The 21,218-nt window shown below is 36.6% G+C and overlaps 2 protein-coding genes and 2 long non-coding RNA genes across 12 annotated transcripts in view; 2 read left to right on the top strand and 2 right to left on the bottom strand.

Annotated features, from left to right (window-relative positions):
* LOC119475440 (stromal interaction molecule 1-like) overlaps positions 1-14,284 on the top strand; it is a 40,501-nt gene extending 26,217 nt beyond the window's left edge. For 2 of the 6 annotated variants that reach the window (XM_037748139.1, XM_037748138.1), the window contains exons 8-14: positions 5,557-5,734; positions 6,753-6,920; positions 7,050-7,150; positions 8,136-8,371; positions 8,982-9,068; positions 11,685-11,748; positions 13,399-14,284. In XM_037748139.1, coding sequence (XP_037604067.1) covers positions 5,557-5,734; positions 6,753-6,920; positions 7,050-7,150; positions 8,136-8,371; positions 8,982-9,068; positions 11,685-11,748; positions 13,399-13,852 — 1,288 coding nt within the window. In that variant the 3' untranslated portion in view covers positions 13,853-14,284. Of the gene's footprint in view, positions 1-5,556; positions 5,735-6,752; positions 6,921-7,049; positions 7,151-7,832; positions 8,044-8,080; positions 8,372-8,887; positions 9,069-11,684; positions 11,749-13,398 lie in introns of those variants that run through there. The other 4 variants (XM_037748141.1, XM_037748142.1, XM_037748144.1 and 1 more) reach the window with 4 other exon arrangements.
* LOC119475445 lies at positions 8,905-11,933 on the bottom strand. Its single transcript, XR_005203792.1, has 3 exons — positions 11,772-11,933; positions 10,928-11,056; positions 8,905-9,158 (listed from the first exon to the last, which is right to left on the bottom strand). It is a non-coding gene; the product is annotated as an uncharacterized LOC119475445 (long non-coding RNA).
* The window catches only part of LOC119475444, a 14,631-nt gene continuing 5,398 nt past the window's right edge, over positions 11,986-21,218 (bottom strand). The window contains exons 2-3 of the long non-coding RNA XR_005203791.1: positions 17,819-17,965; positions 11,986-12,198 (exon numbers count right to left, since the gene is read on the bottom strand). This is a non-coding gene — a long non-coding RNA (uncharacterized LOC119475444). The remainder of the gene's footprint in view (positions 12,199-17,818; positions 17,966-21,218) is intronic.
* Positions 20,199-21,218, top strand: part of dub (duboraya) — a 10,224-nt gene continuing 9,204 nt past the window's right edge. For 2 of the 4 annotated variants that reach the window (XM_037748149.1, XM_037748148.1), the window contains exon 1: positions 20,199-20,351. In XM_037748149.1, coding sequence (XP_037604077.1) covers positions 20,346-20,351 — 6 coding nt within the window. In that variant the 5' untranslated portion in view covers positions 20,199-20,345. The remainder of the gene's footprint in view (positions 20,352-21,218) is intronic. The other 2 variants (XM_037748147.1, XM_037748146.1) reach the window with 1 other exon arrangement.

Below are 21,218 nucleotides of genomic sequence, written 5' to 3'. Positions count from 1 at the left end.
GACTTTTTTCGACATGCTATACTATGACTTTTTTCGACATGCTATACTATGACTTTTTTCGTGACTTTTTTGACACACTATACTATGACTTTTTTCGACATGCTATACTATGACTTTTTTCGTGACTTTTTTCGACATGCTATACTATGACTTTTTTCAACATGCTATACTATGACTTTTTTCGACATGCTATACTATGACTTTTTTCGTGACTTTTTTCAACATGCTATACTATGACTTTTTTCGACATGCTATACTATGACTTTTTTCGTGACTTTTTTCGACATGCTATACTATGACTTTTTTCGACATCCTATACTATGACTTTTTTCGTGACTTTTTTGACACACTATACTATGACTTTTTTCGTGACTTTTTTGACACACTATACTATGACATTTTTTCGTGACTTTTTTCAACATGCTATACTATGACTTTTTTCGACATGCTATACTATGACTTTTTTCGACATGCTATACTATGACTTTTTTCGTGACTTTTTTCGACACGCTATACTATGACTTTTTTCGACATGCTATACTATGACTTTTTTCGTGACTTTTTTCGACATGCTATACCATGACTTTTTTCGACATCCTATACTATGACATTTTTTCGTGACTTTTTTCGACATCCTATACTATGACATTTTTCGTGACTTTTTTGACACACTATAATATGATTTTTTTTGACATACTATTCTGACTTTTTTCAACATGCTATACTATGACTTTTTTCGTGACTTTTTTCGACATGCTATACTATGACTTTTTTCGACACGCTATACTATGACTTTTTTCGTGACTTTTTTCGACATCCTATACTATGACATTTTTTCGTGACTTTTTTCGACATACTATACTATGACTTTTTTCGTGACTTTTTTGACACACTATACTATGATTTTTTTTGACATACTATTCTGACTTTTTTCAACATGCTATACTATGACTTTTTTCGTGACTTTTTTCGTGACTTTTTTCGACATACTATACTATGACTTTTTTCGACATCCTATACTATGACTTTTTTCGTGACTTTTTTCGACATGCTATACTATGACATTTTTTCGTGACTTTTTTCGACATGCTATACTATGACTTTTTTCGACATCCTATACTATGACTTTTTTCGTGACTTTTTTGACACACTATACTATGACTTTTTTCGACATGCTATACTATGACTTTTTTCGTGACTTTTTTCGACATGCTATACTATGACTTTTTTCAACATGCTATACTATGACTTTTTTCGACATGCTATACTATGACTTTTTTCGTGACTTTTTTCGACATCCTATACTATGACATTTTTTCGTGACTTTTTTCGACATCCTATACTATGACATTTTTCGTGACTTTTTTGACACACTATACTATGATTTTTTTTGACATACTATTCTGACTTTTTTCAACATGCTATACTATGACTTTTTTCGTGACTTTTTTCGTGACTTTTTTCGACATACTATACTATGACATTTTTCGTGACTTTTTTGACACACTATACTATGATTTTTTTTGACATACTATTCTGACTTTTTTCAACATACTATACTATGACTTTTTTCGACATGCTATACTATAACTTTTTTCGTGACTTTTTTCAACATACTATACTATGACTTTTTTCGTGACTTTTTTCGACATGCTATACTATGACTTTTTTCAACATGCTATACTATGACTTTTTTCGACATGCTATACTATGACTTTTTTCGTGACTTTTTTCGACATGCTATACTATGACTTTTTTCGACATCCTATACTATGACTTTTTTCGTGACTTTTTTCAACATGCTATACTATGACATTTTTTCGTGACTTTTTTCGACATCCTATACTATGACATTTTTTCGTGACTTTTTTCGACATGCTATACTATGACTTTTTTCGTGACTTTTTTCGACATGCTATACTATGACTTTTTTCGACATGCTATACTATGACTTTTTTCGTGACTTTTTCGACATGCTATACTATGACTTTTTTCGACATGCTATGCTATGACTTTTTTCGTGACTTTTTTCGACATGCTATACTATGACTTTTTTCGACATGCTATACTATGACATTTTTTCGTGACTTTTTTCGACATGCTATACTATGACTTTTTTTGTGACTTTTTTCGACATGCTATACTATGACTTTTTTCGACATGCTATGCTATGACTTTTTTCGTGACTTTTTTCGACATGCTATACTATGACTTTTTTCGACATCCTATACTATGACATTTTTTCGTGACTTTTTTCGACATGCTATACTATGACTTTTTTTGTGACTTTTTTCGACATGCTATACTATGACTTTTTTCGACATGCTATACTATGACTTTTTTCGTGACTTTTTTCGACATGCTATACTATGACTTTTTTCAACATGCTATACTATGACTTTTTTCGTGACTTTTTTCGACATCCTATACTATGACTTTTTTCGACATGCTATACTATGACTTTTTTTCATGACTTTTTTCGACATGCTATACTATGACTTTTTCGTGACTTTTTTCAACATGCTATACTATGACTTTTTTCGACATCCTATACTATGACATTTTTTCGTGACTTTTTTCGACATACTATTCTGACTTTTTTCAACATGCTATACTATGACTTTTTTCGTGACTTTTTTCAACATGCTATACTATGACTTTTTTCGTGACTTTTTTCGTGACTTTTTTCAACATACTATACTATGACTTTTTTCGTGACTTTTTTCGACATGCTATACTATGACTTTTTTCGACATGCTATACTATGACTTTTTTCGTGACTTTTTTCGACATGCTATACTATGACTTTTTTCGACATGCTATACTATGACTTTTTTCGACATGCTATACTATGACTTTTTTCGTGACTTTTTTCAACATGCTATACTATGACTTTTTTCGACATCCTATACTATGACATTTTTTCGTGACTTTTTTCGACATACTATTCTGACTTTTTTCAACATGCTATACTATGACTTTTTTCGTGACTTTTTTCGTGACTTTTGTCAACATGCTATACTATGACTTTTTTCGTGACTTTTTTCGTGACTTTTTTCAACATACTATACTATGACTTTTTTCGTGACTTTTTTCGACATGCTATACTATGACTTTTTTCGACATGCTATACTATGACTTTTTTCGTGACTTTTTTCGACATGCTATACTATGACTTTTTTCGACATGCTATACTATGACTTTTTTCGTGACTTTTTTCGACATGCTATACTATGACTTTTTTCGTGACTTTTTTCAACATGCTATACTATGACTTTTTTCGACATCCTATACTATGACATTTTTTCGTGATTTTTTTCGACATCCTATACTATGACGTTTTTTTATGAAATTTTTCGACATACTATACTATGACATTTTTTTTCATTAATTTATCAACATCCTATACTATGACATTTTTTCGTGACTTTTTTCGACATCCTATATACTATGACATTTTTTCGTGACTTTTTTCGACATACTATTCTGACTTTTTTCAACATGCTATACTATGACTTTTTTCGTGACTTTTTTCGTGACTTTTTTCAACATACTATACTATGACTTTTTTTTCATTAATTTATCAACATACTATACTATGACTTTTTTTCCGCATGAAATTTTTCGACATACTATACTATGACGTTTTTTTATGAAATTTTTCGACATACTATACTATGACGTTTTTCGACATGCTATACTATGACTTTTTTCAACATGCTATACTATGACTTTTTTCGACATGCTATACTATGACTTTTTTCGTGACTTTTTTCGACATCCTATACTATGACATTTTTTCGTGATTTTTTTCGACATACTATACTATGACGTTTTTTTATGAAATTTTTCGACATACTATACTATGACTTTTTTTCCGCATGAAATTTTTCGACATACTATACTGACTTTTTTTATGAAATTTTTCGACATACTATACTATGACGTTTTTTTTCATTAATTTATCAACATACTATACTATGACTTTTTTTCCGCATGAAATTTTTCGACATACTATACTATGACGTTTTTTTATGAAATTTTTCGACATACTATACTATGACGTTTTTCGACATGCTATACTATGACTTTTTTCAACATGCTATACTATGACTTTTTTCGACATGCTATACTATGACTTTTTTCGTGACTTTTTTCGACATGCTATACTATGACTTTTTTCGACATCCTATACTATGACATTTTTTCGTGACTTTTTTCGACATCCTATACTATGACGTTTTTTTATGAAATTTTTCGACATACTATACTGACGTTTTTTTATGAAATTTTTCGACATACTATACTATGACGTTTTTTTTCATTAATTTATCAACATACTATACTATGACTTTTTTTCCGCATATAATTTTTCGACATACTATACTATGACGTTTTTTTATAAAATTTTTCGACATACTATACTGACATTTTTTTATGAAATTTTTCGACATACTATACTATGACGTTTTTTTTCATTAATTTATCAACATACTATACTATGACTTATTTTCCGCATGAAATTTTTCGACATACTATACTATGACGTTTTTTTATGAAATTTTTCGACATACTATACTATGACGTTTTTTTTCATTAATTTATCAACATACTATACTATGACGTTTTTTTTCATTAATTTATCAACATACTATACTATGACTTATTTTCCGCATGAAATTTTTCGACATACTATTCTGACTTTTTTCAACATGCTATACTATGACTTTTTTCGTGACTTTTTTCAACATACTATACTATGACCTTTTTTTGTAACTTTTTTCGACATAGTTCGTTATAGTATAGTATGTCGAAAAAAGTCATGAAAAAAGTCATAGTATAGTATGTCGAAAAAAGTTACAAAAAAAGGTCATAATATAGTATGTCGAAAAAAGTCACGAAAAAAGTCATAGTATAGTAATTCGAAAAAAGTCATAGTATGGTAAATTGAAAAAAGTTACAAAAAAAGTCATAGAATAGCATGTCGAAAATTTTCATAACATAGTATGTCAAAAAATATAGTATAAAATATAAATCATAGAAAAAAATATAGTATAGTATATATATGTCGAAAAATGTCATAATATAGCATTTAAATTTTTTTCAAAAAAGTGGTATAGTATGTCAAAACTTTTTAACATACTTGTCCACTCCCATGTTGATAAGAGTATTAAATACTTGACAAATCTCCCTTTAAGGTTAATTTTGAACAAATAAAAAATGTCATTAATTAGCGATTAAATATTTTAATCGACTGACAGCCCTAAAAAATACTAAACCATTCCTTTTTTAAGGTATGTTGTAAAAATGTCATAAAAAGTCTTAGTAAAGCATGTCGTAAAAAAAGCATTAAAAAAATCATGTCGTAAAAATACCATAAATAATAATAATAGTATAGTATGCCATAAAAAAATTCATGAAAATCATAAAAAAAAAAAATTGGTGGCAGTACACTAACTGTAGTTCTAACAGTAGTACTAACAGTAGTACTAGCAGTAGTAAGAGTAAATACTAGAAGTTGAACAGCCGATCAAAACCACGTTGTTGTTGTTTCAGGCTGCAGAAGGCTCAGGAGGAGCAGCACAGCGTTCAGGTGGAGAAGGTGAAGGTGGAGGAGGAGCTGAGGGGCGAGATCGACTCGGCCAAACAGGAAGCTCAGCGGCTCCGAGAGCTCCGAGAGGGAACCGAGAACGAGAGGAGCCGGCAGAAATACGCCGAGGAGGAGCTGGAACAGGTAGACGAGTCCACCGATCGGGTTTCAGGTTATCGGACGGCGTGGCTTCTAGGGCACGGACGATCCGTTTATCTCCTGAGTCAATACTATCACGACAACATTTGTAACACTAGAGCAGAGGTCAGCAACCTGCGTCTCTTCAGCTCCTCTCCAGCGGCTCCCTGTGGATTTATAGAAATGGAAATGAATAACTGTTTTTGTTTACATTTAAATTTTATTTATCATTGTTGTAGGTCTATGGTACGACGGTACGACGGAGTATTAGGGCCACATTGAGGAAAAAAAAATAAATCTGAGATTTAGAGAATAAAGTCATAATATTACGAGAATAAAGTCATAATATGATAAAGTAATAATTTTACGTGTTATTTTACACAATTTTTTTCTCCTAATATGACTTTATTCTTGTAAAGTTACGACTTTATTCTCGTTATATTACGACTTTTTTTCTCGTAAAGTTATGACTTTATTCTCGTAATATTACAACTTTTTTTCTCGTAAAGTTATGTCTTTATTCTCGTAATATTATGACTTTTTTTCTCGTAAAGTTATGTCTTTATTCTCGTAATATTATGACTTTTTTTCTCGTAAAGTTATGTCTTTATTCTCGTAATATTATGACTTTTTTTCTCGTAAAGTTATGACTTTATTCTCATAATATTCTGACTTTATTCTGTAAATCTCAGATGTGTTTTCCCTCAATGTGGTCCTAATACTCCGTAGTACATTGTCTCTTTGGCCCTCACTGCATTAGACTTATATACTATATACTTAGACTATAAACTGTGTTACCTTCATCACAATGATCACATGTTTTGCGGCTCCAGACAGATTTTTTTAGCCTAAGATGTCTCTTTTGATAGTAAAGGTTGCTGAGCCCTGCACTAGACCGTGGGGAAAAAGATTTTACTTTTGACTTTTACTTTGGAAAATATCTAAATTAATACGGTAAAAATGCAATTGACAGGAATTATTTATGATCCAGCAACCCAAAAATCAAAGACTTACCTCTCTGTAGGTGCGTATGGCGTTGAAGAAGGCGGAGAGGGAGCTGGAGTCGCGGGCTCGCTGGGCGCCACCGGACTCTCTGCAGAAGTGGCTGCAGCTGACGCACGAGGTGGAAGTTCAGTACTACAACATCAAGAAACAGAGCGCAGAGAAGCAGCTGATGCAGGCCAGAGAGGGGGTGAGTACAACAACAACAACAACAACAACAACAACAACAACACACACTGAAACACACTCACTGATGATGATGATGATGATGATGATGATGATGATGATGATGATGATGATGATGTTGTTGGTGTTTCAGGCGGAGAAGATCAGGAAGAAGAGGAGCTCTCTGTTCGGGACGTTTCATGTGGCTCACAGCTCCTCGTTGGACGACGTCGACCACAAGATCCTCTCTGCCAAGTGAGTGACCTTTGACCCAGAATGAAGGACAAACAAACACAAATATTGTTGAATTTTAACTAGAAATGTTCCGTTACCATTTGTTCCTTCCCAATACCGATTTTGATACCTGAACTTGCGATATCGGCTGATACTGAGTATCGATCAGATACCGTCATGATAAAAGAAAAATATCTAGTATAGAATTTTTTTTAATAATTTATTTATTATTATTACTATTATAATTATTAATGTTATTATTATCATAATTATATATATATTTTTTAGAATTATTTATTTTGTTATTATTATTAATTATTATTGTTATAATTGTCATTATTATTACTGTTATAATTATGAGCGTTGTTATTATTGCTATGATTATATTATACTTTTTTAGAATTGTTTATTTTAGATTCTTTTAATTATTATTATTAGTATAGAATTATTTATTATTATTACTGTCATTGTTATTATTATTATTATTATTATTATCAATATTATAGAATTTTTTTTTTAACTACCATTGTTATTATTGTCATTGTTATTATTACTATTGTAATTTGTAATGTTATTATTATTATAGAATATTTTTTTGAATTATTTCTTATTGTCATTGTTATTATTATAATTTTTATTTCTTATTATTCTTATTCCCGTTATTCTTCTTCTTCTTCTTCTTATTATTATTATTATTAAACAGCAGTGTGACAAACACAGTGAAGACTACTGTTTTTGAGCGGCGAAGAAGAACTGATAATCGGTTAAAGAAGTTGATTTTCTTCTGGGTTAATAGATTCTGGTATCGGATCGGTGCGTAGACCGGCGTACTCGCCGATACTGAATTTTGGGCAATACCGGACGCATTTCCGATACTGGTATCTGTATCGGAACAACTCTAATTTCAACGGTTGCATACAAAGACAAACACTCTCGAGCTCTTGCGTTCAGCAGGTTCAAACTTACCTGTGGAGTTTCCTCCTGTTAACACCCGCCCCCCCCTCAGACAGGCGCTGGGCGACGTGACGGCGGCGCTGCGGGAGAAGCTCCACCGCTGGCAGCAGATCGAGTGTCTGACGGGTTTCTGTGTGGTCAATAACCCGGGTCTGGGAGCGCTGGCCGCCGCCCTCAACCTGGACCCGTCCTTCCTCGGCCTGCGACCTCCGACCACTCAGCACGTCCTCCTCTCCGACGACCTCGACGACATGGACGAGGACATCCTGTCTCCCGGGACGCTGCAGTGTAAGTTGATGAGAAGTTTAGATGATCAAGATCTGGAAAGGTCTGGTGATACTTTACATTCTTCTTCTTGTCATTGAGATCGATGTGGACGAATCCGCCGCTGTTGGTGTTGTATTCAGTCGTTTTAATGCATTTTTAATGTGGTCGTGTTGCCCTCTTTCCTGTTAGTAACCATGGTAACGTGTTTAGTTGGCGGAGCGTTAAGTGGAGGCAGAATAATTCTCTGAACACGTTAGTTAACGCTGGCTAGCAAGTATTGTTGGCTTGTTTTTTTTAACGATGGCTGAAGAAAATGCTAGTTTCTGTCAACATGTGCCGTCACTCACTCTCCAGGATCACCAGTGGTAGTTGAGAAAGTTAACATGAACCAACGGGACCAGATTAGACCCCGACGCCGCTGGAGACTACTGCAGGAGGACGAGACGGCTGGATAACGCTAGCTAGTCAGCGTTAGTCAGCATTCCTGTTTGACAACATCAGAATAAATAACCTTTACCTGACCTCATCCTCTCTCAGCTCACCTGTGGGCCGTCTCCTGTCTCCATCCCCTCCTCTGATTGGTTCCTCTTTTCTTGGCATCTCTCTCTCTCTCTTGATTGGCTCCCTCCAGACGCAGCGTGGCAGATGGACCGGCGAGTGAGCGACCTCTGGCCCCTGAGTGGCATCGCAGACACCCAGTCACCATGGAAACACTCTGGTTGGCCTCTCCCTCAATCAGCCTCCCCCCTCTCTGATTGGTTCATACCTCTGTGTGATTGACGAGCACTTCCAAACTCCGTCAGGGTTCCTACGATTAAACACAACAGTAAAATATTTAAAAAATGAAGACACCATTTTTTTTCTCAACAGCACTTAAAAGACTTAAAATACTGTCCGAAAAATATAAGAAAAATATCAGAAAATTATATTAAAATATGTGAAAAAATTATTAAATATATCCGGAAATTAATAGTAAAATATAAGAAAAATCTCCCAAAAATATGAGAAAAATATTTGAAGATTATTAGAAAAATACATCAAAAAAATTAATGAAAATATTCTTTTGAAAGTCAGAAGCTTATCAGAAAACTATTAGCACAATGTGGAAACAAATTAGTTAAAAATGTAAAGAGTAAATGTAAAAAAAATAATATTAAATACATTTTTAAAACAAGTTATAATATTAATGATAAAATATAATGCATCATATATAGAGGTAATATTGCAAGGCTCAAAGAAAATTAAGTTTTAAATAATTGCTGTAATGCATAAAATTCAATGATATCAATAATTGAATTTGATATGAAAAATACAAATATTAAGCTATTAAACTTTTTTAAAACTAAAAATTACTTTTATAAATGGCGTGTGTTATTTTACGTTACATTAAAATCGTTTTCCGTTGAATATTTTAAGCTATATTAAATTTGCTAGTTATTTTGAACGATTATTTTATTGTAAAATATATTTATGTAATTGTGAAACTTTACTTTTAATTCATTCATTAAAATTATTGATTATTTTCATTACTTAATAAAATCAGAAATGTTCAATTTATTTCTGTTTGATGTTTTTGCTGTTGCTCAGCCCTTGAAAAAAACAACAATAAAGAACTGAATCTTTTAATACATTAAATAACTCCTAAAATAACTAATATTAGAAGAATAAATAGCAGAAAATTGCTGATTCGTTGAATTTGACCCAACGATCCCTCGAAAGGAATCTGTTGGTAAATGATCGTGGGAACCCTCATTTCAACTCCTACAAATAAAAAGAGCTTTAAACTCTCCAACAGAGGTATAAATCAACCAGCAGGCGGCGTTCACATGAACATTTGTGATAAAGTCAAAGTTCAGACAACGTGAAAATATCTCAATCTTGTATATCAAGAGTAGAGAAACTGAAATTTATGAGTTATCTATGGAACAATTATGAAATTTGTTGAAAAGTTGCAGCATATCAGAACAACGTGCATTAACGTTAGCTCGTTAGCTACAGATGCTGGCTGTCAGGCAGTTTAGCTGACTCACATTAGCCATTTAGCTAACGTACCTCTGCTAGAAAGCCAAGATTAGATGTTGACAAAAGGCAACTTTGAGGGTAGAGCAGGGTTTCCACCAATCTGAAGGTCGGTGGTTCGATCCCCGGCTGCTCCGGGTCACATGTCGATGTGTCCTTGAGCAAGACACTTAACCCTAAATGTCTCCTGAAGGCAGAACCATCGGTGTGTGAATGAGTATTTAGATTAGATCCTGATGGGGAGAGTTGGCACCTTAGCAGCCTCTGCCTTCAGTGTGTGAATGTGTGTATGAATGGGTGAATGCTGACATGTAGTGTAAAGAGCTTTGAGTGGTCGGAAGACTAGAAAAGCACTGTATAAATGCAAGTCCATTTACCACAGAAAAGAGATGAACATCTAATATCCAGGAATTAACAATATAGACACCGCTGACTACCTGTAACAATTTAGCACATTGACCAAATGCCATATACTAGGTTTCCACCTAGTCTTATTACACTAAATCAAATGTCTGTGAATATGACGGACAACAGCTGTCCATGTGAACGCCCCCTCACCTGTGCAGCTTCACACTCCTCTTCCTCCACCTTCCTCCCTCCGTCTGCTCAGATCAAACAAAGCTGTTTGGATGTTTTCCAGAAGAATCTCTTCTTCTTCTTCTCCTCATCTTTTCACCCTCTGAAGACCTGGAAAACACAACACTATTTTAACAACAGTTTACCTGCTTCCCCTCTTTCCACTAACATCCACTTACAGGTCTGCAGCAGTTAAGAGCACTGAGTAACTGTTTTGTTTTTCAGCTTGGGCACAAGTCAATTCATACAGTTGAATGTTTTAATTCCAAAACACCTCAGATCACTTTAAAAGACAGAAACGTGTCTTATTTTTTTAAGCTAATAACTCCAAGAATACTTGATTGGAAAATTGTATTTTAAACCTGTTTTTCTTTCATAATATGTCTTGTTTTGGAATCACATTTATTTGGAGTAAAAAATCTCTGATTGAATTGATACGCCGCATAAGATTCGGTCCCTGTTTAGCTAACGAAAGGCAACTTTGCAGGCTCACTTTAGCCTTTAAGGTTACATTACAAGCTGTTGAAAGCTGTAAATAACTGTGATTCCTCTCTGAAGCTCAGAAAAAAAAGAAAATGTACAAGACATCATTTTGTTGTTGCAGCTAATTGCACTTTATCACGTTTTGCACCTTTTCTCTTTTGCACTCTTGTAGTTTTATAAAGTATTTTCTTCTGAGTCTGAACTTCCTGTGTTTCTGGTTTTCAAAATAAAACTCCTCCTCCTCCCTGTCCTGCAGTTCAGAGTCTGATGCCCCTGCGACAGAGGATAGGAGACCCTGCTCTGGCGTTCAGCTCTCAGAGGTTGGTTGAAGGGCGTGGCTTACCTCAGCCTGAGGGGCGTGGCTTGTTCACATCGTCGCGTCCTCCCAGCGGCCGGCAGCATCGCAGCCTCTCCATTGGCCAGCTGGAGTTCCTCTCTGTTCCCTCTCCGTCTCTCTCCTCCTCCCTGTCTCACCCCTCCATCGGCCCGGCCTCTCCTCCTCCTCTTCCTCATCCCCCCGTCCTCTCGTTCTGTCCTCCCCCCACCAACTCCTCCTCATCTTCCTCCTCTTCTTCCTACACTGAAGGCGCCACTCATTTCTCTGCTGTGCTCTTCCGGTCTTCCTTCTTCTCTTCTCTGGAGGCGCCGTCCAGCCTCCCGCCTGCAGGGGACGCTGCGACGGCCCAGAGGCAGCGCGGTCGCTCCGGCAGCTTCGGGTATCTTCCTCTTCCTCTTCCTCTGCACGGCCGGTTTCCATGGATACTGACGTACTAACAAGACAGGAAAAAAACAGAAACAGTGAGCGTCATTCCTGAAACATTCGTACACACAGATCCGATCTGAACTTTTGCGTACAAATTACAAATTAAGAATTTGTTCATTCATCGTTTCTTATTTCTAAGATATTGAAAGGAAATTTACGAGTGGTCAAGATTTAAAGTTAACGAGTTTTCAGGATTTAGAGATTACGAGTTTTACAAGTCGGCACGATTAAAGTTTACGTGTTTTCAGGATTTAGAGTTTACGAGTTTTACGAGTCGACAGGATTTAGAGTTTACAAGTTTTACGAGTTTTCATGATTTAGAGTTTACGGGTTTTCAGGATTTAGAGTTTATGAGTTTTGCGAGTTTTCAGGATTTAATGTTTACGAGTTTTACGAGTTTTCAGGATTTAGAGTTTACGAGTTTTCAGGATTTAGAGTTTATGAGTTTTCAGGATTTAGAGTTTACGAGTTTTCAGGATTTAGAGTTTACGAGTTTTCAGGATTTAGAGTTTACAAGTTTTACGAGTTTTCATGATTTAGAGTTTACGGGTTTTCAGGATTTAGAGTTTACGAGTTTTGCGAGTTTTCAGGATTTAATGTTTACGAGTTTTACGAGTTTTCAGGATTTAGAGTTTATGAGTTTTCAGGATTTAGAGTTTACGAGTTTTCAGGATTTAGAGTTTACGAGTTTTACGAGTTTTCAGGATTTAGAGTTTACGAGTTTTGCGAGTTTTCAGGATTTAGAGTTTACGAGCTTTGCGAGTTTTCAGGATTTAATGTTTACGAGTTTTCCAAGACGACAACGATTTAGAGTTTACGAGTTTTCAGGATTTAGAGTTTACAAGTTTTCAGGATTTAGAGTTTACGAGTTTTCAGGATTTAGAGTTTACGAGTTTTACGAGTTTTCAGGATTTAGAGTTGGGTGTTAGGGTTTACCGTTGGTCAGTACGCCACATCGGAGCTTTATCTCTCACTTCTTCTTGCTGACTGGTTTCCTTCCTAACTTTGCTGTATTTGATCTTTATCATCTTACTCTTGTTTTCTAATTCTATTAATAGTTTTTACTGTTTGATATCGTGTTGATATTATGATAAAACAAGTTAATGTATTTGCCAGCGGATGTACTAATAGTCCTGGATATTCATGTTTTCAATCACAGTAAAATAGCAGGTTAGCAACGTTAGCTTCTGCTCTCTCTCTCTCTCAGGGACATCATGAACCGCTCCGACTCTGACTCCGCCCTCCCTCTCTCTCACGGCGAATCACGAGGTTTGTACAGCCCCAAGCCCTTCCTCCTGTCCTCCAGGCTCCACCCCCAGAAGGGTCAGGGCTCTGGGGTTGGTGGAGCAGGAGGAGGAGGAGGAGGCCTGGAGAAGAGCTCCAGCCTCGGGGAGCTGAGGGGCAGCCAGGCCGCCGTCCTCGCCTCCTCTAGCTCCACCCGATCCCTCTACGTCACGTCCGACGCCGCCGACGGCCCGACCGTCTTCTCGTCCTCCGCCTCGTCCAGCTCGTCGGGCAGCGGCGGTCGGGGGACGGGCGTCCAGCTCCCGGCCAGGAGGAGCCCCGTGGAGGAGGACGGAGGGGACGAGAGCGAGTCGTCCGGCAGCCGCAGGAGAAACGCTTTTAATAAGATCTTTAAGAAGAAGACGGGACGCCACTGAACGCCACGGATCTCAGACTAAACTCACAAACCTGCCAATGACTCATGATGAGATCTTCATCATGATGAGGGAAACAAACTGTCGCTCACAGGGAACATCGGGTTTTAACGCTTCACTCTTATTCAACTTTTCTGACTTATTGTTTTATTTTCTCTCTGTTAAACTGAGAAGATCAGATGTGGACTCAAAAAGTACGACACAAGACACACATCACAACGCCTAGATGAACCTACGACGACACAAACCAACGAAGAAGAATTAGAGGACGACTGAAGAAGGCAGTAAAAGTAGAACATTTTACTTTTTCTTCATTTTTAAAGAGGAACTTTGACAGAAGATGATCTTCGAGCTGGATGTTAAGACGGAGTATTAGGGCCACATTGAAGAAAAAAACTAATCTGAGATTACGAGAATAAAGTCATACATTTTGGAGAAAAAAAGTCGTAATAATACGAGAATAAAGTCATAACTTTACGAGAAAAACGTCGTAAAATTACGAGAATAAAGTCGTAATTTTACGAGAAAAAAGTCGTAATATTACGAGAATAAAATCATAAATTACGAGAATAAAGTCGTAATTTTACGAGAATAAAGTCGTAATTTTACGAGAAAAAAGTCGTAATATTACGAGAATAAAGTCATAACTTTACGCGAAAAAAAGTTGTATTATTAGGAAAACTTATTACCAGCAACCAACAAAACGGGCGAGAGGACAACGCAGTTTCTTTAACAATCTTTTCCAGGTCCTGATACTGATGATAACGTGGTGCTGATGAAGTTATTCTCGAAATCTCCGATTATTTTTTTTCCTCAATGTGGCCCTAATACTCAGGATAGGATGTAGATTTAGAGAAGGAATAAAAAAAATTAAATAATAATTTAAATAATTCTTTAAATTTGACCATTTTAATGCCAAAGAGTCTCGCTGTCCAAAAAACAGATCTACAGCATCATGAGAACCACCAAGCACTTAGTTCTAAAACCATGTAAGCTACTCTTATTGGAAGTTGTGTCTTCGCTAACCAAACATAAAGAATCTCCAGCTTGGACCGATGACCAATACCTGAGCTTCTGATGAGTCACGTGACTGATGTCAGACAGATAAAATACGAAAAGACAACTTCCTGTTTGTGGTTCAGACCAAAGCAAAGCAGCTAGAAGCGTCTCACAGACTGTAGATTAATGGTGCAGTCTGGAGTAGAAATGAAAAGTGTGTCTGCACAGTTTGAATTAATGACACGCGCAGTAATAAATCAGTGTGTTTTATATCTGAGACAGGATGTGAAGTTTAACTTTATTTACTCTGAACAACGATAAATATCACAATGTGATTATTTAAAGAAACCAGCTGTCAGTGGGAGCTGCTACGTGTACGTGAGGACTACATTACCCAGAAATCCTGTCACATGATGCCCTCAAACACGTATCAGAGAGAGAAAAACATTTGGTTGCTACGACCTGCAGGAACATTATTCAACGTGTTTTTATTTATAAATGTAAAATCAGAAATAAACAAACTATTGAAGACTGTTGTGGTTTATTTTAATGTTAATGTTTAACGTCTGTTCTTCTTCTGTGGTGGATTTCTGTCTGTACGAACAGTTTTTTAAATATATCAGCTGGAGACAAAGTTCACCGTTTGAGCAAACGTCTCATTGTGACGTCACGTTTTGACACAAACTGAACGATGTGATGACTTAAATTCATGCTGAATTAATTAATTATACTCTCAAATGAATAATGTGTGCTCTGGAATGACAGAATTCATGCTCTTGATTTAATAAACGGTACTCTCAAATAGCTTAACTTGTGCTCTCAAATTAATAAATTACTCTTGAATGACTTAAGCTGTGCTTTAGGTTTAATAAATTGTATTCTTAAATACCTCAATCTGTGCTCTCTAATGCCTCAATACGTGCTCTTGAATGTCATAACTCTCGAGTCTCAAATGATTTCATTCGTGGTCTTGAATTATTAATTTGTGCTCTCTAATTAATGCTCTTATTTCTCCAATGAATTAGTTTGTGCTCTCAAATGACTCAATAATACCTAAATTACTTAATTCAGACTCTCTAATTACTTCATTAATGCTCTCAAATTAATAAATCATGCTCTTGATTTTGCTTACTCTATTCGTGGTCTGGAATGACTTAATTCATGCTCTTGATTTTGTGCTCTTAAATTAATAAATTGTGCTTTCTAATTACTTAATACAAGCTCTTGGATGTCATAATTAATGCTCTTGAATTAATAAATTATTACCCTCTGAAATTCTGCTCTTGAATGACTGCAGCTGTGCTCTTATTTTAGTAATTCATGCTCTCAAATTTAAATGTAATGCTCTCAAATTACTTCATTCGTGATTTTGAATTATTAATTTGTGCTCTCGAAATTAATATCCCGTGCTCTCATTTCTCTAATTACGTAGTTTGTGTTCTCAAATAGCTTTACAGCACTTAAATTATTTGATTCAAGCTCTCACCTCTCAAAATGACTTAATTAATGCTCTAAAATTAATAAATCGTGCTCTCGAATGACGAGACATGTTGTGCTTTTTCTTTACCAAATTTCTGCTTTTTCCTCCCGATTCCAGATGTTTCTACTCACATTCACACTTCAAAAAATAAATAATATAATAATAATAAAATTATTAATAATAAATAATAAAACTACAAACTCTTTTTACACCAAATTAGACGCCAAAATGAAACCATTAGTCTTTCCTCTCTGTTTAACCAGCAGGAGGCAGCACAGAGCCGCTGGAGAACAGCAGCAGACTGAAGAGAAACAACATCTAGGGCTTCGTTTTGGTCGTTAGAGGTCAAACTCAGCTGATTAAATGATAATTAAAACCTCAATCTGACCATTTAGACTTTAAGTCGTTATTAGTCGTGAATGTAAAGAAAATACAAAGTAACCAGGTTGTGTGTTCCTTCAAAATATGCTCCACAAGTCAAGTCCCAAGTCATGTCCAACAAGTCACATGTCAAGACCACTGAAGTCCTGAGTAAAAACAAGTCCCAAGTTAAGACAATGAGTCCCAAGTAAAGTCCCAAGTCAAGACCTTAAAGTCCCAAGTCAACTACCAAGTAAATACCAACAAGTCCCAAGTTAAGACGATGATACACAAGTCAAGTCCCAAGTCAAGTCCAACGAGTCACAAGTCAAGACGATGAGTCCCAAGTCAAGAACTGTGAAGTTCCAAGTCAAGTTCCAAGTAAATACCAACAAGTCCTGAGTCAAGTCCAACATCCAGACTAACAAATCTTAATCAAGCCCAAGTCAAGTCCCAAGTTAAGAACAACAAGTCCCAAGTTAAGACGACAAGTCCCAAGTCAAGTTCAACAAGTACTTGAGTCAAGTCCAAAGTCAAGACTAACAAATCCCAAGTCAAGTCCAAGAAGTCACTAACAAATCCCTAGTCGAGTCCCAAGTTAAGACAATGAGTCCCAAGTCAATGCCCAAGTCAAGACCAGTGAAGTCTCAAGTCTTGCCCCAACTCAAGACCAACAAGTCCTGAGTAAAGAAAAGTCCCAAGTCAAGACTAACAACTCCCAAGACAAGTCCCCAGTCAAGACCTAAAAGTCCCAAGTCAAGTACAAAGTAAATACCAACAAGTCCAGAGACAAGTCCCAAGTCAAGGCTAACAAGTCCCAAGTCAAGTCCCCAGTCAAGACCAGCGAAGTCCCACACCAAGTACCAACTAAATACCAACAAGTCCCGAGTCAAGTCCCAAATGAAGACTAACAAGTCCCAAATCACGTTCATAGTCAAGTTTAAGTTTAACTCCACACCTTAAAAACACATTTTTGGTCAAACATAAAAAATGTCTCAGATCTTTGTGTTTCTAGTCGCCCTGATTTCATGCAGAAAACTCAGGTTTGTGTTTTTTTTCTGTGTTGTTGACAGAAGCTGTGATGTTGCGTAACGTCTTTCTGGTCACATTTCCTGTTGCATTAATTTCACCTTATATGGTTTCCCTCCTTCATAACCTCATAACGCCGCCGTGTTTCTTCCCGTCTGCTTCACTTCTCCCCTCCAACCACATCCTGTGTTTCTGCTCAGAGGACAAACCGCCATCACCGATTGGTCCGAAGATAGCCTGAGACACACCTTAAAGGAGAAGAGGAGTTTATAATCTTGATTATTAACCAGTGACCTTGTTGTGTTTGTCTGTAAGAATCTTTAAAAGCTGTTTCACATCCCAGAATGCCGCCCTGCAAGAGGAAACAAAAGTCCTCCATTCAAAACCTCATTCAAAAAGTCGTTTTTGTTTCGGTGTGTTCACCAGGATTGTTGGTTTCAGATTCTCTCCTTATGCAACCAGCGTTGTTTAAAGGTGGTGAAAACTCTCCAGTTTGGGGGAAGAAGTGAAGAAACTCAAAAAGGAGAAATGAAAGTAGAACTTTTCTCTACTCGAGTGGCTCAACTTCCCTTTAGAGCGCCGGAGACACCCTGCAGAGCAACAACAGGACAAAATAACAGAAACACCTGAACGGGCTGATAAAAACTCATAAGGAGGAGATGATTACGTTTCTGTGGTCAAACTGAGACGATTATTGTGCCGTTGAGCAAATATTCGGTCAGTGTTCGTGTCTTATTAGAGACACAACAGCTGCATCGTACTCTGGAAGAAAATTTGAAGTATGAAAACTCAAATCTAACCAGAATTGCCCTTCAATTCTAAGTTTAAAAGGACTTTTTAGGACATAAATACAAGTCAAAGTCATGTCCCAAGTCAAGACCAGTCAAGTCCCAAATCAAGACCAACAAGTGACAGAGTCAAGTCCCAAGACAAGTCCAACAAGTCCCAATTTAAGACCAGCAAGTCTCAAGTCAAGACCAGCAAGTCCCTAATCAAGACCAGAAAGTCCATACTAAAGACAACAAGTCCCAATTTAAGACCAGCAAGTCGTGAGTAAAGACAAGTCCCAAGTTAAGACAACAGGTCTCAAGACCAATGAGTCCCAAGTCAAGACCAATAAGTGACAGAGTCAAGTCCCAAGTTAAGACAACGAGTCACAAGCCAAGATCCTAGTCTAGACCAAAAAGTCCCAAGTCAAGTACCAAGTAAATACAAACAAGTCCCAAGTCAAGTCCCCAGTCAAGACCATTGAAGGCCCAAGTTAAGTCCCACGTTAAGACAACAAGTCCCAATTTAAGACCAGCGAGTCCATAGAAAAGACAACAAGTCCCAATTTAAGACCAGCAAGTCGTGAGTAAAGACAAGTCCCAAGTTAAGACAACAGGTCTCAAGACCAATGAGTCCCAAGTCAAGACCAACAAGTGACAGAGTCAAGTCCCCAGTCAAGTCCCAAGTTAAGACAATGAGTCAAAAAGTCAAGTTCCTAGTCTAGACCAAAAAGTCCAGAGTCAAGTCTCAAGTCATGTCCCCAGTCAAGACCATTGAAGGCCCAAGTTAAGTTCCACGTTAAGACAATGAGTTCCAAGTCAAGTTCCTAGTCTAGACCAAAAGGTCCCAAGTCAAATACCAAGTAAATGCCAGCAAGTTCCGAGTCAAGTCCCAAGTCAAGACCAGTGAAGTCCCAAGTTAAGTCCCAAGTAAAGTCCCAAGTTAAGACAATGAGTCCCAAGTCAAGTTCCTAGTCTAGACCAAAAAGTCCCAAGTCAAGTAACAAGTAAATACCAACAAGTCCCCAGTCGAGGTCCAAAGTCAAGACCAGTCAAGTCCTGATTCAAGTCCCCAGTCAAGACCAACAAATCCCTTGTCAAGTCCCAATATGACAATATATATCGTCAAAACGATATAAAAATGCCTATCGTATAAATGTATATGATAAAAAATAACGTTTCTATCGCAATATAGGCTATAAAAACTTCACATAAAACTGTTATGTTCATTTGGCAAAGCACTTTTCTTCTGTCAAGTATTTAATTCACACAGGTGAGTACAACAATATACTTTACCGTGTGGTTATTTCATATAGACTATTTAATTACTGAATTACCAGAAAACACCCAAAATCCTGATATATATCGTTATCGAGATATGAAATGACCTATATCGTGATATATCGTGATATATCGCCCAGCCCTATGTCGTACTATTTATACGCCTTCCCGTGAGATCGGGATGTGCATCACTGAGCTGATAGCATGGCTCTTAGATATTGTTATTTACTATGTTGTGTAAATGTTTTGCTGACTTGTGTATTAATGCTGCTGACCTCCTGTCAGTGTCTTCTATATTTCCCCCTCACTCACTCACGCTGACTGGTTTCTGTGGCGGTGCGACCATAAATCAGATGTTATTATATGAAGCTGCTGCAGAAGAAGAAGAAGAGAGAAATGATGAACATGTGACAGAACATGAGCTGCTGTCTCTCTCTCTCTCTCTCTCTCTCTCTCACTATGTGTCTGTAGTGACTCTGCTGCTATATTTAACCTGCAGGCCGACTCTCTCTCTCTCTATCTCTCTCTCTGCTTCACACATAGTCGACATAAAGGAGGCAGCTGAGAGACGACGAGCAGGATGGAGGTAAAACTTCTTCTAATGTTTCTCTGCTGCTGCTTCTGCTCAGTTTGCACTTGTTTTTGTTCTGTTTGGAGAACACAAAGAGGAGTAAACTTCATTCACTCTCACCAGACTTCATTACATTTCTGCTCATTTCTGATGTTGTTTGTTTGTGTGATATAATAATACATAAATCTGGCAGGTTAGATTTGATTAGAAACTTTATCTGTCCTGAGAAAACTTGTTGTTTGGCGCTGAGCGACTGCACAGAGGAAATCAAACTTTGCATCAGATTTCATCAACATGGTGTTTGAGGCGTGTCGTCAGCTCATTTACTCCCTTTATTGCAGCTGTATTTGGGCGTTAAAGTTGAATGTTTTGCAGTTTAATGAATTGCAACACTTGTGTTTTTCTGCAGCGAGAAACGTACAGATTCACGTTACTTCATAAAATGTAAAACATGAATTCAAATATTGCAAAAAAGTTATTATTTTGCCATTTAAATATCTGGTTCACAAGTATGTTTTTTCACTCACAAGTACACAAACAGTTCAGTGTGTTGATGAGATATCAGATTTATAAGAAGATCGCATTTCCATCTTTTAAATTCTACACCGACTCCATCGAAACCCGGATGTCGGAGCTTTCCAACGGTGTTTTAAACGCAGTATGCAACGCATATTTGTGGATCAGAGGACGTTTCTTGCTGCGACAAACGTCTCAAGACATCCGCAGATAAAACGCGAATGATCCCAAACGTGATGTAAAAACACGTCGGTGAACTTATTTTGACTTTAAGATATTAAAATGATATTTTAATCATTTTATTTGTGAAGTTTAAAAACATGTCAATGCAGCAGTTTCCTCATTTTTAAGACATTTGTGAGACTT

This window comes from Sebastes umbrosus, chromosome 17 (assembly GCF_015220745.1).
Source record: "Sebastes umbrosus isolate fSebUmb1 chromosome 17, fSebUmb1.pri, whole genome shotgun sequence".
Taxonomy (NCBI): Eukaryota; Metazoa; Chordata; class Actinopteri; order Perciformes; family Sebastidae; genus Sebastes; species Sebastes umbrosus.
Note: the sequence above shows the minus strand (reverse complement) of the source record. Positions and strands in the feature narration are given on the sequence as shown.